Source organism: Apium graveolens, chromosome 9 (genome assembly GCF_009905375.1).
Source record: "Apium graveolens cultivar Ventura chromosome 9, ASM990537v1, whole genome shotgun sequence".
Taxonomy (NCBI): domain Eukaryota; kingdom Viridiplantae; phylum Streptophyta; class Magnoliopsida; order Apiales; family Apiaceae; genus Apium; species Apium graveolens.
The window spans coordinates 279,961,719-279,979,507 of record NC_133655.1 but is presented as its reverse complement, the minus strand read 5'-3'; the positions used below and the strand labels follow the sequence as shown (position 1 = coordinate 279,979,507).

The following is a 17,789-nucleotide window of genomic DNA, read 5'->3' as shown; positions in this document are numbered from 1 at the left end:
TTTTATTATATATTTTAAATTAAATTAGAAGGGGACAAATCTGATTTTTCTTTTCCTCAACTGGTCTTGGAGATTTTTAGAACATTAATTTAAATATATTATAATTAAGGGAGATAATTTGACGATGAATTTACGATTGTTATTTTTTCTAATATACCTATCAATTTTCTATGTAAAATAATCGATTTAATAATCGTTAAAAACCATGTTTCTCGTAGTGGTAGAAATTACATATTCTATAAAAAAAATATTTTATAGAAGTTATATTGAAAATTAATTTTAGAAAAAAATTGTCATTTTGATTAAAAATTTTCAATAAATTTCTAATTTAAAAAAGAAATCCCGGATCAATAAAAGTTTTTTCTTGAAAAATTGTGATCCATCAGTATTAAAGAAATTAAACTCTATATTCTTAGAGAGTTAAAGAAATTAAACTCTATATTCTTAGAGAGCATGTATAATTCGTTGTTAATAATGAGAAACAACCTTGGCTAATTAGTACTCCCTCCGTTCCAATTTATCTGTCTTGTTTGATTTTTGATGGTCAAATTGACTCAATCTGACCGTAAATAAAAATTCATTCTTTCATTATTTTGAAAAATTAAAATATACATATAGAAGTAGATTAAACATACTTTCTAATGATATAAATTTTATAAGTATTTTCGATATTATACTAAGTGAAATTTTCGGTCAAAGTTGAATTAATTTAATTCTAAAAAGTCAAATAAGACAGATAAATTGAGACGATTCATGTTTAATATATATATTAATGTTATGGAGCATATTTGTGTAATAAATCTTTCGGTTATATTTTACCAACTCCTGTACTAGTACAGTTTTACTCTTAAACTAAAAGATACAAAATCTTTAGGCCTTTGCAACTTACATTATTACAATAATTAACATAATTATCAGCATTAGCAAGTAATTACTTACATTTAGCTAATTAATCAAGTAACAACAACCTCACTCATTTCCAACCTCTGAGCTTGATCATAAAGCTTATTATCATAATCATCATCTTTAATAATCACCTCATTAACAACTTCTTGATCCTTCTCTCCCTCTTGTCTAGACTTAACATACAATCCATAAACATACGAACAAAATCCCCACCCACATAACGCCGCCGACACCGCTTTCCCTCCGTCGAATTTGTCACCGTAAACCGCCACTCCTGCCACCACATTAGCACCCGTCAACGCCGTCATGCAGATTGCTCCGGTGAGCCCCGACGTCAAAAACACCATCCCTGCCGTCCCCATGAAACATAGTTGCCATGTCACCACGTTGCCAATTATTGTCAAAAAATAATATTGTTGCCCTAGATCAAACCCTAGTGAACTTTCTTTTCTCATCTCCGAAAATCCACCGTCGAAAGCCATCCCGACGGTGGCCATCACCGTCGCGGAGGCTTCCATGATGAGTTGCATTTCCATAACCATAGCATAACAATAAACTTTCTTGTAAATAATTTCCATTAGGGGCAAGTATAGTGCAAATAACAACCCAGCACCAATAGTACAAAAATAACCTACGAAATATTTTCCACGTGTCAGCCCATTGGGCTTGTCATGACTTGAAGTGAGGCCCAATAGAAGTGAAGCAAGAGACAAGAGAACAACACAGTTAAGATTAGAGAATGTGATTTTTTGTTTGACTATGATAACAGAGAGTATGAGATTAAAAGTGAGTTGAGAAGAGAGGAGAAGTGAAGATGTTGACATGGGTAAGTAAGAGTTGCCCCAAGAGAAGAGAAGATTGTTGAGGCCCAACAGAAGCCCAATAAGTACCGAAACTATGAGAAGTTTTGGAGTGATGTGTGAGAATGGCTTTCTTTGAGTTGTTTTGAAGAGGTAAAATGGGAGAAAAATAGGGAGAATTAGTAAAGGGAAGCCAGCACATTGGACCCAAGTAGACACCCATCTACTCGAGCCTTTGTGATTGAAGTAGAATTTCGAAATCAAGCTTGATGAAACTGAACCTACAAAAAGGAAGATGTAGTTAAGCACTAGAAGTACCATGTATGCTTTGTTTTTCGGGTTTTTATCCGAGGTGGCCGCGGTGATGGAGGTGGAGGTGGTGATCGCGTGTTTTTGGTCATCTCCGCGGCGCGGCGGAGGTGATGAGTGGCTGTGATTCATTTCGTAGTGGTGGTGGATTTGGGATGAGGCTTCCATTTGAATGAAGAGAATGGTTGAGAGGTTTGTGTCTACTTATACTATGAGCAAAGAGAAGAGGGTGCATGAGTTATGTTTATGTAACGTTTTTTAGTGGGATTTGGAGCGAGGGGGCTTTATATGAGGATGCAATGATTGAAAATAAATAGGCATATTAATGTTTCTATGAAAATAAACAGGTGGGCTTCATCATTCTTTCTTGGGATGTAATCATAAAAATTGTAAGGGAAATCTAATGTAAAAGGTAGAAGATAAAAAGAATGTGGGTACATCATTATCTCACAAACTAAAGACTTGGTAACATAGAAAAATACAGCGTTGGGACAAAATAAAGACTTGGTTACAATCGATAGATTGAATTTCGACCCTTGCTAATCACAATTAATTATATGAGCAGTTAGAATATAAAACGTACGGTCCCAAATGACTGTTACATTTTTAACGAAAAATTATACTTTTCAATCGACACAAAAATTAATAATGATCAGTAGTTTTGGATCGATAACTGTCATTTGGTTAGTGTTGCAAAAAATGAATTAAATTGAAAAATGAAAAAAATGATCCTGAATTGTTTTACGTATTTTGTTCATATTCGGAAACGGAATAAAAATTTACATGATTATATCTATTTTTGATTTTCTAGTATTAAGCAATCTCAAAATAGTCAAATATATTTTTATCTATAACAATATAATATTAGCATTATAATAAATTAATATAATTAATTATTTAATAACATGATTAATTTTTTAATAAATTAACATATAAATTATATCAAAATTATTTTTTAATTTATAAAACTAAATATTTAGAGTTGCGGAAATGTAAAGAATTTGAGTAAGATATGTAGAAAACTAATCGAAGAAGATGAAAATTCAATGATGTAAAGTTTTGTATTCAATCAACTACTATATTATGTTACAGAGAGGGAAAAACTCTGAAAAATGAACTCTACACTATCAAAGATTACAAAAACTTGTTATACAGTAGCTACAATGACAAACTTATTTTACAGTTGTTGACAGCTGTTGTAACTAACTGAATTATCAGCAATGACATCATTCTTCTGTATTCTCATTATTATTTGACTGTATATTGGATAATATTCCCCCCTCAGATGAAATGTGGTTGGAGGAAAGCACATTCAATCTGGAAAGAAGAAACCAATGAGCTCTCATGTTAAGCCCTTTAGTGAAAATATCCGCCAACTGGTGAGTACTAGAGATATGAACTGGATGAATCAGCTTGAGTTGGACCTGTTCACGAACAAAACGGCAATCAATGGTAAAATGTTTAGTCTTAGGGTGGAAAACCGGATCAGCAGCAATATCTAAAGCATCTTGACTGTCACAATGTATAATAGTAGGACGATATTGTGAAACAGTAAGTTCAGATAAAAAGAGATGCATCAAGACAATTCACAAGTAGTGTCAGCTAAAGAACAAAGTTCAGATTCTGCAGTTGAACGTGAAACAACCTTCTGTTTCTTTGACTGCCAACTAACAAGGGAAGTACCAAGTAATAAACAATAACCAGACACGGAACGAGCTGTGTCAGTACAAGTACCCCAATCCCTATCACAAAACGCTGTCAACTGAAGGTTGGAAGTAGAAGAATAGAATAAACCTTGATAAGGTGTCCCTTTAAGATAGCGCAAGACACTTTGGACTGCTAATAAATGTGGAACCCAAGGTAATTAAAGAAATTGACTCAAATGATGGACGATAAAGGAGATTTCTGGACGGGACACAACCAAATATAAAAATTTTCCCACAAATTTATGATAAAGAGAAGGATTGTCAATGAGTTGACCATCATGTTGGGAAAGTCTAATGGTATTATCGACTGACAATGATAGAGGTTTAGAATGTTCAAGACCAGCTTCTATAAGCATATCAGTAAAAAACTTGTGTTGATGAACGAAAATACCAGTCGATAAAATACTAACTTCCGAACCTAGGTAATACTTAATAAATCCGAGATCTTTGATAGTAAAAGCAAAATCCAATACAGACTTAACATGAAGAATGGTAGAGGTGTCAGTACCCGTTAACAGAATGTCGTCAACATAAACAAGAGCAACAGTAAAATTCTCCCCATAAGTTAATGTAAATAGAGAATAATCTACTTTGGTCTGCACAAAACCAAGGCTGAACAAGACAAATCCTAACTTTTTAAACCATTGTCTAGAAGACTGATGTAAACCATAGATACTCTTGAGGAGTTTACAGACCAAATTAGGTGTGCCATAAAGAGGATGTCCTTTTGAAAATTCTATATAGACGTCTTCATAAAGATCCCCATGGAGAAAAGCGTTATTAATATCCAATTGATGAATATTCCATCGTTTAACAGCTGCAATAGCTAGTAAGGTCCTAACAGTTGCCATCTTCGCAACCGGAGCAAAAGTATGATGATAGTCTTCCCCTTCAGTCTGAGTGTAGCCCTTGGCCACCAGACGAGCCTTAAATTTATCAAGTTTACCAGTAGCAAGGTATTTGACCTTATAAACCCATTTGCAACAAACCATTTTCTTACCATGAGGTAAAGGAACAACGGACCAGGTTTGATTAGTTTCTAATGCTTGTAACTCTTTATGTATTGCATCAATCCACCTCTGATCAGTAGCAGCTTGATTGTAAGTAAAAGGTTCTTTATATTGTGTAGAGAAAAAAGCAGTGCAAGCAAAAATGGAGGCTGATGGACCAGGAGAAAATTTAAACTTCTCTACATCTATTGGACAATCAAGAAGAACTGCATTACTGACAACAAAATTATGAGAAGTGGAAAAAGAACTGGAAATGTGGTAATCTTTCATCCATGAATGTTGTATTTTCCTCCTAGTAGAAACTCTTACAGGTGGTGGTGAAACGGAACCGTGATCAGAATAGTTGGTAACAAAAGGGTGAGGTGAAAGATCCGATTTAGTCGCAGGAGAATCATAATCATCTTGAGAAAAAGAGGGATCAAAAGTTGTATCACCAAAATGTGGTGGTGAAGAATAAAGATTGTCATATGGAGGATCAGTATCTATGATGACATCCAGAGGACTTTGTATAAAAAATCATCAGATAAACCGGGGGTAAAAGGGAAAAATGGAATAAAATTGTATTGTGAGGATGAAGTAAAATATGGGAATACATGTTCTTGGAATAACACATGACGTGATACTGAAAATATTTTAGAAACAGGGTCATAAAGTTTATAACCCTTTTGATTTAAAGGATACCCAACAAAAATAGTTGGGACTACACGAGAATCAAACTTGTCAGAATTGTGTTATGACATGTATGCTAAGCAGCCAAAAATTCGAAGATGTGAATAAGAAGGAGGAGAATGAAAAAGTTTTTCATATGGACTAACATTTTCCAAAATGAAAGATGGGATCCTGTTAAGTAAGTAAGTAGATGTGAGGATACATTCTTCCCAAAAAGATATAGGAAACTTTGACTGAAAACGCAAAGCCCTGGACATTTCTAGCAAGGTTCTATTCCTTCGTTCTACCCTACCAATTTGTTGTGGGTTGTACGGGCAGGTAGTTTGATGTATCACACCATTGAAAGCAAGAAAAGCTGAGAGTTCATTATTAACGAACTCCCCCCATTATCAATGTGTATGCACTTAATTCAGGTGCTAAACTGTGTAGAAATGTGAGCATGAAAATCTTTTAAAGTTTGAGTGACATGTTGTTTTGTAGGAAGGTGAATAGTCCATAAAGCTCGGGTATGATCATCAAGAATGGTCAAGAAATATCTACAACCACTATGTGTCATAATTTGATACGGATCCCAAACATCACAGTGGACCAAATCAAAAGCATTAGCCGCTTGAGAAGAGCTGATTGAAAATGGCAGTTTACACTGTTTAGCCAATGGGCAAACAGAACAGTGTGGGATATGGTCGTCTCTAGGTACCTCTAATTCTGGAATATGTATAAGACTATTAAAAGGAATGTGTCCTAAGCATTGGTGTCACAAAGAAGGAGGATTTTTGTGGACAGATGAAGAACAAGAAACCAAAGTTGATGAATCAGAAACTAGCTGATATAAATCGTCAACCAGTATACCAAGAACTAGTTGTTTATTATCATCACTCTTTTGGAGAATAAATTTATTTGGAGTAAAATAAATATTGTAATTATGTTTTAAGGACAATTTACTAATGGATAGTAAATTGAATTTAAAAGAAGGAATGAAGAGCACATCATTGACTACTAGAGATACTGGTTCTAGATAGACTGAACCAATATGTGTAACTAAAGTTGAATCACTAACTAAAGTTGAATCACTAGTAGGAAATTTCACAGTGACCGGACAAGATAAGAGTGCAATATTGTGCATCAAAACTGGATTGAAACACATGTAGTTTGTTGCACCAGTATCTAGGACCCAAATATTTTGAGAATTATCAGAAATAGTGGCACGGGAGAAGACATTACCTGCAATGTTATGATGTCCAAAAGTAAACTGGTTTTGAGGTCCTTGGACTGGATTTGAGGTTCTTTGGAAATTCTGCATAAGCACATTCATCTGAGATTGTAGAGTTTTCATTTGCTTTGAAAAAGAAGTATTATTTGTCTCTTGAACTGAAGGAGTAGCCAGCGCTTGTGAATACTCTGAAGCTTGAAAGGCATGACTAGATTTAGGATTCACAGATGGTAAAGACGATGATTGTTGTCCAGGTGTTGCAGGCTTAACAAATGGTCGTTTCTTGCCCTTATTATTTGGATGATATGGATGATCCCGTGGATATCCAACAAGTTTGAAACACTTGTCCTTAGAGTGATTCTTGCCATGACAATATGTGCACTCAATTGCTGGCCTATCAGAAAATCTAGATGACTGAAAATAAGTATTATGTTGTGACTTAGGTAAGTTTACCATCATAGCAATATGACTGATATTTTGAGACTATCTTTGTCTCTCTTCCTGCTTGATCAACATAAACGCCTGATTTACAGAAGGCCATGGATTCATCATCAATAACTGTCCTCTGGCTGAAGTGTAACTTGAATGAAGTCCCATAAGAAACTGAATCAGTTTTGTTTCCTCCAATTGAGCCTCCCACTCTTTAGTTGCTCCACAAGTACATTTAACCATAGGTTGTAGAGACTTGAAAATACCTTTTAGCTTATGAAAATACATCTCAACAGATTCATTGCCTTGTTCAAGCTTGAATAATTCCTTTTGAGTTTAATAGAACTTATGTCCACTCACAGCAGAAAACCTTTCACTCAATTCATTCCAAACATCCTGTGCACTGTCTAAGTAATTCATATTATTGCTAATCTCTTCAAATGCAGTGTTCAAGTTCGAAGTTATTATCATATCGTTAACACGTCTCCATTGAGAAAACAAAACTGATTTGACATCAGGTGCGAGAAATTCATCGGTGACAATTACTAACTTATTCTTAGCAGATAGAGCTATTTGCATAGAGCGTGTATTTTTTAAAATAAAAAATGATTTTTTTAAAAATAATTTGTATAATTGATCTATTTTTTGTGGTCCAAAATTTAAATTGAAATATGAAAATAAAAGTGGGAAATGGAATTCTTCAAATATCTGATGGGCGGGTAATGTGATATAAGGAATTCTAGTTAAACCTAAACTAAAAAAAGGTGAACCGAATGACTTTTTTTACTCAACAAACATCAAAAAAAGAAGAATTTAATTGTTTCTTTTTTCCTTTCTTGATTACCCTTACCAAACCGCTACTATTATTAGTGCACCAATATTAATTTTTCTATTGTGAACGGTTCAATTATATCTCTTTCCCTTAATTTATTTAGAGATATCCGGGATGTAGGTGTATTAATACCAAAATTTTCTATTATGAACGGTTCAATAACTTCTTATTTCCTTGATTTATTTCAAGATACCGGATTTAAGAGGGGACATGAAATTTAGAATAAAATTTTGGTAATTTTTCCGACTCCCCTCAGAGACTTAGGTTTGGTTAGTTCCAGCTCGTATGCAGATGATGCATGCAGTTTGTAAAGGAACCAAGGATAGATAGAGTGATTGCCACGTGGCCGGTAGTAAGATATGGCCACAGACAAGTGAAGCATTTTCAAGTACCAACACTGTCATCAGCCATCACCAAATAGAATCCAATTCGTCCGAAGCAAACTTACTCTAGTGATTTTGTGGTCGGAACAGGAATCTTTGCACAGTTCTAGTCTGAAGCAACACAAAATAGTACTTTTTTCTAATTTGTATATATCCACTTTATAATTATTCATATTTACAAGAGCTAGGTCATTGTCACCTTAATTCTTCTTCATCTCTTTTGCTTCACTTCTACATTAAGCGCAACATGTATTCTTAATCTAGATTAGGCAATTTCTTGTACATGTTTTTCCTTATTTGTTTTTATTCTTTTTCATCCAAATTGTCTCACTAATTACACTCAATATACATACTCAATTTGTTTTAAATCTATCTAACTAAGTATATCTAAGAAATAACGTTATCTAATCACTATATTACAAATTTAAAATCCCGGCCACATAAGTGCGAGATTAGATAAAGTTCATTCATCACTTTGCACTTTACTCAAATAATTTATTATCAGAGATTTATATTTTTTGCTCCCTCCGTTTCAAAAAAGTTGTCTCTTTCGTCCGCTATCATATTATAGTTTCTGCCTCTGCAGGGGAGTATATAAATGCTTGCATAGTACAGAGAAATGGTGTCTTATATATGAACATGAAAGTAAAAATAAATATATTTATTAACTGATGCCGTTAACTTTATGCATGTATTCTGTTTCAATGGCTATCAGCAGTTATAGAATTGTATTCTTTTGCTTGTTTGTGCAATTGAATAGACATCTTTCATAAATTATGTCCGGCTCTTGTAAGATTTCAAAAGGTTACAAGCACTGTACAAAACCATATGGTATCCTTGCCCTGCAAAACTAGGGGTTTCCTTAATTCCCTTGCAAATTTAGGGGCCCTAGCTTCTAATGAATTTCTATTGCCATTTGTAAGTTCTTAACTATCATTCAAAAAGTTACATAAATAGATCCAATTTTAATTTAGGGTCCTTAATTCACTACTCGACCCATAATTAAGTTTTCAAGAATATAATATAAGAGTGATGTCGATATGGTTTCCGGTGAGTGACCAACCAAACCTCTAATTAATTTCATGTTAAATAATCAAATATCAAAATTTTCTAGTTATTAGAGAAAATTCTAAACTAGATATTATATTATATAAAAGCATTTGCAATAAGATGCAAAAAAGAATGCCAAAATATCACGTGACATGATTTGACATGACACTCTTGTTGACTACCCATTGGAGGTTTAGAGGTGCCAACCCAGATAGTTAACTTTTGGCGGTCTTTGTCATCCCGCCTAAATGTAAACAATATTATATGGTATAATAAAGACACGTACCTTTCTATCTATTTTAATTATACTTGTATACAAATAATTCGATAAATTTGATTATTTGAGTACTAATTGTTGGAATAAATTTTGATAAGAAGGGTGTAAAAAGTACAATTGAAGGAAGAGATAATAATATATTAATATCATAGGTGAGTTACAATATTGACATATTTGGTTTAGCATCCCCGATGGAGATACTCTTGTATTCTATTTCGTTTACTGTATAAATGATCAGATAGCAGTTAAAAATGTCTTACAAGAAAGAACTTGACAAGGAATCCGGGTCTTACAAGAAAGAACTTGACAAGGAATCCGGGCAACTGTGTGAGCTGATTGAAGGCTCGAAAGAGAATCGAATCTGACGAGAAATGAAAACCAGGCTTGTGTAGCTAGTTAACATGCAACCATCATATAATGTCTGTACGCAAGCAAATCGGAATCAGTGACATGCATAAATCACAGTGTATTGGACGAGGAATTACATTCCTGCAGCTTTTGTAAGATGTTCAAGTTCAACTACAGATGTGGATGGGGTCATTTCAAATGGAATAACTTAGCCAGCCTTTTGGAGCTACGACTCCCAGGCTCTTTATGTAACCCTCAACTTTTTTGTTTGCTTCTTCTTATCCATATCTCCTGCACAGATGTTAATGAATAATGAATGGGCTACAATTTCAAAGAATTTAAAACTAATCATGGGCCAAGAAAAAAGAACTATCATGGGCCATTTAGCTCTGTAGATGAGCCTCATTGCAGCTTTTCATATGGGCTTCTTTAAGTTTTTCATTTTAGGACAAACCTCTAACTAGGGGGCCCTAGATACTTTTCTATGTTCTGATATTTCTCTTCAAGATTTATCTCATGTAAGCTGGAATGCTGATATGCTGAATGGGTGAATCTCATATGAACTTTAAGTTAAGTATTCTAATGACATTCTTCAGTAACATTTCAGCTTGGATGTATATTTTGTGTGCTTCTCCGAGTGCCAAAGGATAAAAAATGGAAAATGCTTGGTGTACAGAATGATGTACAAAATTTTGTACATAATGACACGTGGTGTGTTTTAATTGGAATGAGTCTCCTGTATTTATATCAACAAAACCAATTAAAACACCCCACATCAAATGTCATGTCATTATATACAAAAATTTTGTACAAAATTATGTATACCTAACACTACTCTAAAAAAATTATCACCGATCTCGCACTGTAAGCTTCCATATTGTTGTCACCAAGTCTTTACAGGATGTTCCATGTGAGTTACTTCATACCACAGTATTGCATAGATTGCAATTCCTATTTAGTAGTACATCTCATACAACATTTCGTTATAGAATTGTGCAAAATATTGTAATCAGGTTGTGTTACTGCAAGCACGATTTATCGTTCCCCACGTGTCAACGAATTCTCAGAAATTATTTTATTTCAGTCACCGCAGAGTGTTAAAGAGTATAAGATCATGTTCAGATCTTCCTCTGCAACTTCTCATCTGCAACCTTAAGGTTTTACTAGTTCTACTTGGCAAGGCGCGATACACCGAGATAGCATGATGCATAGTTGCTAGTATTCTGCTCTGTGCTAGTCTCAATTTTTGTTATGCATGATTCAGAGGGATGTGTAGACATAAAGATTATATAAAAGAGCTTTTACAACTGTCACATTCTTGTTCTTGACCAATCTTATTCACATTCTTTGCCCTGTGCTCGTGTTTATTTACATGTTTGAATAATTGTTACCCACAAGAATTATTAACAAGATGTTTTCCTCTAAATGCCGCCACACGTTCTTTGCCTACCAGGCCAAAATTCATATATGTAACATGTATGTAATAAGGTCGGTCGATTCAAATCGCTATCAAAACATTGTTATAATATACTTTTCATGAATAATATGCTAATTTTATTTTAAGCACAATAAGGTGAATGCCCTGGTTGTATTCATTTATAACATAAGTGTCATTTTTAATAGTTTTACAATTAACATGATAAAAATTGTTTTAGAATATATATATCAATGGTATATTACTATGGGTCCATGCCCGACAATTGATGGTTGTGATATATTGTTCGCGAAAACTTTCTATAAACAAGTTTAGTACCGGAAATTGACGTGAAGGCAGAGAGCACGTTACTCTATCGTCACTTAAGTTTTTAGTTTTTTAAAAAATAAATTATTTATCGACAATAGTTGGACGTGGACCAGAGACCTACTTCTCTTACCTACTTCTCTTTTATGAGCAGGAAATAGGATACTTGTGCTGCTGGTTCACAACTCAGAAATCAGAATTGCCAACTTGCTGACTTTTCTTGCATGCCTTGCATCTTCTTTGGCCTACTTTCTGTCATACTACTACTATACTATAAAACACACTTTCCCTTCCCTTTCTTGAAATCAAGATATATTGAAGCCCATAATGTTACCCCACCAGGAACCAGCAATGCAATCAAAGAATCAATATAATCATATAAAATCAGCCACCACTATACAGTGTTACAAACAAGTATAATCTCATTTCTTATATTTCAAAGATGTATCATTTCTGCCTAATTCTATTGATATTCTTTATAATATCAGAGTGGCTGTAAACATGTGTATTAGTATAACTATAAACATGAACTTGACAATTTGGATCTAGTCCTCTGCAAGATTGTATGTCATTGTGTGAAAGAGGCTGAATCAACCAGGCCTTAACACCTGTCATTGCCGCGTATTTTGTAAACCAGAACCAATCATTTTGAGCTCGAATCTCTTGACAGCTACAGCTGCATCTCTCATTGAGGTGTCCATTACATATGGAGTGGCATCAAGCTTAAGAGTTGTGTCATTGACTAGCTGCCGGCATGGCTCCTTTCTTTCTGATATGGTTCCATGATAGTGGTAGTAAGTTATGCGCCCCTCTGTCTTATGCGTTGTTTTCCCTGCAAAATTCTGGCTCAGATGAACTCCTGTCGCGTATACATTCCTTGGCTGGATCGCGTACTTCCTGTCCCTCCTGATCCCTCTCTTGACATCTCGGTATATTAGCTTCTCGAATCCCCATTTCCTGCAAAACCAAATCATGAAAATCGCGGTTTAGTACCAGATACATACTTTCTGCAGAAGTCTCAAGAATCCGAGAGTTTAAAGTCTCAGTGAAGGTATGTGTACGTGAAACATTCAACGGACATTCGGAAGAGTCCAACTAATCAGACAGAACTGAACAGCAAGTCACAAAAACACAATATTCAACTAACATGTGAAATCTAAATTACATTTGCTTGTTACCTAAGCAGAATGATTGGAATGTGACTGATTAAAATATCAATAAGCTTAATCTTTTATAATTGAGTGTGATAATGATTTGATACTTTGGATTAAAGAAACAAACAAAAACATGCTGGTCACAACGTTCAAACAAAGGATCCTTATAGAAAGGGGAATTGAAGTATTAATTATCACAGCCAAATGGAATCATATTAACGAACGGTCCTAAAAAAATACATATTCTCAATCAACTTAAATAAACATATCAAAATCATAAAACAATCACTTTACTACAAAGCTACAACCCACCCCACTTTCCACTTGTCCCATAGAATATGGAAGGGAACAAGAAACATCTATTCGAATACCATATGAACATGCCAATAATTCCAAACACATGGACACCACTTGATGTAACTAACATATACATGTTGTGCATGATCGGTCCTAAAGTTCACGGACCCTAGTCGAATTCGGTTCATAACATTTGCAGTTTTAGTCCTAAAGTTTACGGACCCTAGTCTAAAATTTCAAGGCTCCTAAAATATTCGAGAGTCTTAAATGCAAGTTGAGTCTTGTAATATAATACTTGCGGTTTTTAGGCCATGGATCGAAATGTGACATGACAATTGGCTTAACTCATTACTCAATTCCGCTAGTTACAAATTCTATATGTCGACTAGTTACCAAACACACAATAATAGCCCTGAATCAAGAAAGTTCCAGGAGAGAGTCACTTCATTTACAGCACACAGATGTTGATCTCCTGTACAGTCAATTTCTGTTTTCAGACACAAGATTCAGCAACAAACTAGATCATTGGATTGAGACTTATTTTCAACTTTCTTGACTAGGGCATGCTAATTCATATACATAAACTTGCATACATAAAAACAAGATCTTTACTTAGCAGCCAGAACAAGTAATCCAGAATTAGGCAACATGGAACTTAATTTTAGTTCAAAATAATTACATCGTAAACTCGAAGAAAGTCTTAGCTTCTATCTAGAACTGGCAAATCCATCTGTGACTGTTTACCAGCCAATTCATGAATTGATTTATAACAATCTTGTATACATATTTACCAATCTTAGTATCCTGAGCGTTACATACTGAGTATGTCTGGTTTGGTTTGATCTTAGTATTCTGTTCGATCTTATGCATATATACGGTGATCACGTAAACAATACTAAACAAGCACAATAAAACCAACTTCAAAATTGAATGAATGCAGTAATGAAGAATACCTGGATTCTTTGCCTTGATCATCTGTAAGACAGAGCTTGTTAGACATAGTCCTCTGCTCAATAGTAAACTGAGTATACTCCGAAAGCGAATCGACAACCGATTTCATATTACTATTTTTCGGAACATAAATGAACTCATCCACATCAAAGAAAAACATCCATTTAGCCATCAACCTGTACCTATGCAAACAATCATTCACCACAAGAAACTGATTATGATAATACCCATCAAATCTCTCTTCATCTCGAATATCTTGTAATGTCACAAACCCTTGTTCCATCCATGGCCTCAAAACCTCCATAACTTGAGGATGAACACCACCAGCATCATGAATAACAAAATGTGATTTTGGCCCGAACATCCTCACATGATAAGCAATCCATTCTCGGACTCTCTGTGGACTTAAATCCCCGTACAAGGATGATCCGCAGTATAAGTAATCGTATTTCGGTGCCTCATTAAAAACCGAAAAATTCACACTTCTCGAACCTTCATCCAACACGGTAATTATGTCGGTATGGTTGTCTTCCGTGTCACCGCCGCCATTAGTAGAAGCATGGAGGACTAATTTCCCTCCAAATTCTCCGACAGGGATCGGGAAAGTGCAGTTCACAACTACGGTCGTGTAAACACGACCGTACCCCCAATCAGGCAAAATCTTGTAACCCTCCACAATAATAGTGTTGTTGGAATTAGTCACATTATTTGAAACATACTCGCATTGATAAGTAGGCTTTCCAAAAACATGCAGAGGCTTCGAAGACAATCCATTTATAGCAAAACTAGAAACCCCACCTCTGTAAGCTGACATAAGTACAAAATTATAAGCTGCAGCTCCATGCGGGTCAAAAGAACGTTTAATAACACCATTCTGAAGACTTTGGTCTAGCCGAATTGGCGGTGGACCTGGTGGAGAGGTAGGAATAGTCGTGACACATTTACGAAAATCGGAAACGTAGGAGAAGGAAAGAGGAGAAGGGAAGAACTGAAAGATGGTGAGGAGAGAACAGAGGAAGAGAAGAGCAGTGCAGAGGATTTTAACTTCAGCTGCACAGCTCCATATTACACCAATGAACATCTTTTTTTGTTTTTCATCTGTAATGTGAGTGGCCATAATATGGTCTACTTGTGTTGTTGAGAATACAAGGGTTGTGTGATGTAAAGTGAGGAAAATATGAACAAGATGGAGAAGGAGAAAAATGTGTTTTGTGTAGAGTTATGATGGGAGGTATGGAGTGTTATATGATATGATTATTGTATGCTTGTACTGTGTAGGCGTTTAGATGCACCGTAAAAATGAGAATCGAGAATGGGAATGGAGGGTACGGGAATCAGAATGAAATAGAAACACAAGGATTATGTTGAGTTTGATTTACCCACCCATAAAGAATAGAGTTCACATTCTCCACCACTAAATTGGTAATCCAAACAATATCACTTGAATTTAAAGTTTCGATTCTCGTTAACCAGGCACATTAACCATCAACCAAACGTCCCCTATATAATATAATAAGAATGAGAATTGTATTAAAAGTAAGGAGATAAATCAAAGCAAGTTCGAACCAACCGGCCTAGTTTGATTTGTAAGGATCAAAACGGAGATTTGTGATGATAAAAGAAAAATATGAGCTAAAGAGGAGACGCGTATGATCTATATATATATTGTTTACAAAAATTCTAATTCTAAGTCCATTATAGTTTTTAGTCAAATCCAATTCAAATTAGAAATTTGTTTTATAATGATGCGCTTATAATTTCAAAATTTTATCGAATAATAATTCTTCTGTATGATTATTAATTTATCATTATATCTAAAAGCACTGACACGGGAGGTCCATATTATTATATTAAAAATGAAATAACGAAAATTTTATTGCTAGTCAGTTTGATCGCTTAATTAAGATCCGTTACATATTTCAGATCAAATTGATAAGAATTGTTGAATATAATCCTAAAAATTATTTTGTAAAGAGAGGTTCGAATTCCATCAATAACATATTAGAATTATAATTTAAAATATATAAGGGATTATAAGGTTCAAATCCACCAGCAACATATTAAAATTATATAATTTACAATATATACTGATATATACAATCATATATCGCACGGATTATATACTAGTATTAAATTATAGATGATACCAATAATAATAATAAAAAACACGAGTTATATGCTAGTAGTAAATTAGAGATGATACCAATAATAATAAAAAAAACACGGGTAATATACTAGTATTAAATTATTGATAATAACAATTATAATAAAAAAAATACGGTATATATTCGTCCACAAATCAGAATTCAACCTTGACATGTGTCACTTGAAAACAAAATCAATATAAATTTTTTGACATGTCTAACGATGCTCGTATTCAAAAACATTAATGTTTTTAGTCATATTTTTTGTTAACAATTATTTTTTCATATCAATACAATGCATGGGGGGGGACTAATAATTGGACTTGTAAGTTGTAACAGGTGGAGGTTACATTGATATGGTGCTATCTATGCATCATGGGAGGCTGTTTCCAGTCACGTTGTTTCGAAATTTTGCAGTACGATGACAAACAACCGACAATATATTTCATGTAAACGATTAAAATTACTTTTAAAATTTTCACGTCATAGTTTGATAATCAGTTAGAATACTGAAATATTGATACATCATACATGTTTGTTAGATTTTTTTATTTTGAGTTGATACTGAATCCTAGGCAGGGATAAACACGGACAACGGTGTCAATTGTTATCATTATTATGAACATATTCTAGATATACTCCCTCCGTCCCATATTGTTTTTCCCCTTTTGACTTTCGTTACTGTTCGTGATAAGCGATTGATTACTAATTTACGTCTAATTTATAAGATCAAACATAGTCATGAGTGATTTTCTTGGATTCGTATTTATGAGTACTTTAATACAATGAAATTTTTATATTTAATACTAATACGGTATTAAAGATATTAACAATCAAAAGTGTGCATTGGCAAACGTGTCCAACACAAAGAGGAAACGTTTTTAGGGACGGAGTGAGTAATAGTAAGGGACATAATATTTATGATTAGGACCGTACTAAAGATTCTAATTTTTTAAATATTTTTTTTACAATTTTATTGAAAATATTTATAAATATACGGTAAAATCAAAATAAATCGAATATGCAAGCAGTTACATCTAATTTTTATGGTTATATCGAGTTGCAAAAATTTGTTGAGCTTGCATCTAGTTGGATGGATTTCGGGGTAGATAATTGACTAATTAAACTTAAACATTGGGTCTTGAGGCAATATTAGGCTTGAATTTATAACAAAAGAAGTGTTAATTTATTATTTATTATAATATTTAATAATAAGAATTTAAATAAAATAAATGTGTTTACTTATTAGTTTATAAATATAAACTATATTTATTATAAATATTTTTTTCCCATTTGCGGTTGCAGTTTTTAAAAATCTAAAACCGCATACAAATCGCAAATAAGCGATTATTAAAATTTTAATCCGCAATCAATTTACGTTTCGCGATTATCCGTAAAATATGATTCGGTTGCGAGCGGTTTATGCGGTTGAGCGGTTCGTCTGTATACCCCTACATGTAGTTGTATCGAATTGCAAAAAAATAATATTTTTGCAAAAAACTAATTCAAGAAACTTTTTTTTGCGTATAATTTTTTAAAAAAAAACATGTTTTTGCAAAATTTATTTAAAAAT

At 33.9% G+C, this 17,789-nt stretch overlaps 2 protein-coding genes across 2 annotated transcripts; both read right to left on the bottom strand.

Annotated features, from left to right (window-relative positions):
- Positions 1-807: 807 nt before the first annotated feature.
- On the bottom strand, positions 808-2,316 carry LOC141684773 (putative purine permease 4). The gene has a single exon (XM_074489892.1). It carries the CDS (start codon positions 2,181-2,183, stop codon positions 954-956), a length of 1,230 nt encoding a protein of 409 aa, XP_074345993.1. The 5' UTR covers positions 2,184-2,316; the 3' UTR covers positions 808-953.
- A 9,763-nt stretch (positions 2,317-12,079) lies between these two features.
- LOC141685415 (galactan beta-1,4-galactosyltransferase GALS3) lies at positions 12,080-15,342 on the bottom strand. The gene is made up of 2 exons (XM_074490519.1): positions 14,075-15,342; positions 12,080-12,627 (listed from the first exon to the last, which is right to left on the bottom strand). Exons 1-2 carry the CDS (start codon positions 15,187-15,189, stop codon positions 12,282-12,284), a joined length of 1,461 nt encoding a protein of 486 aa, XP_074346620.1. The 5' UTR covers positions 15,190-15,342; the 3' UTR covers positions 12,080-12,281.
- Between the last annotated feature and the right edge of the window lie 2,447 nt (positions 15,343-17,789).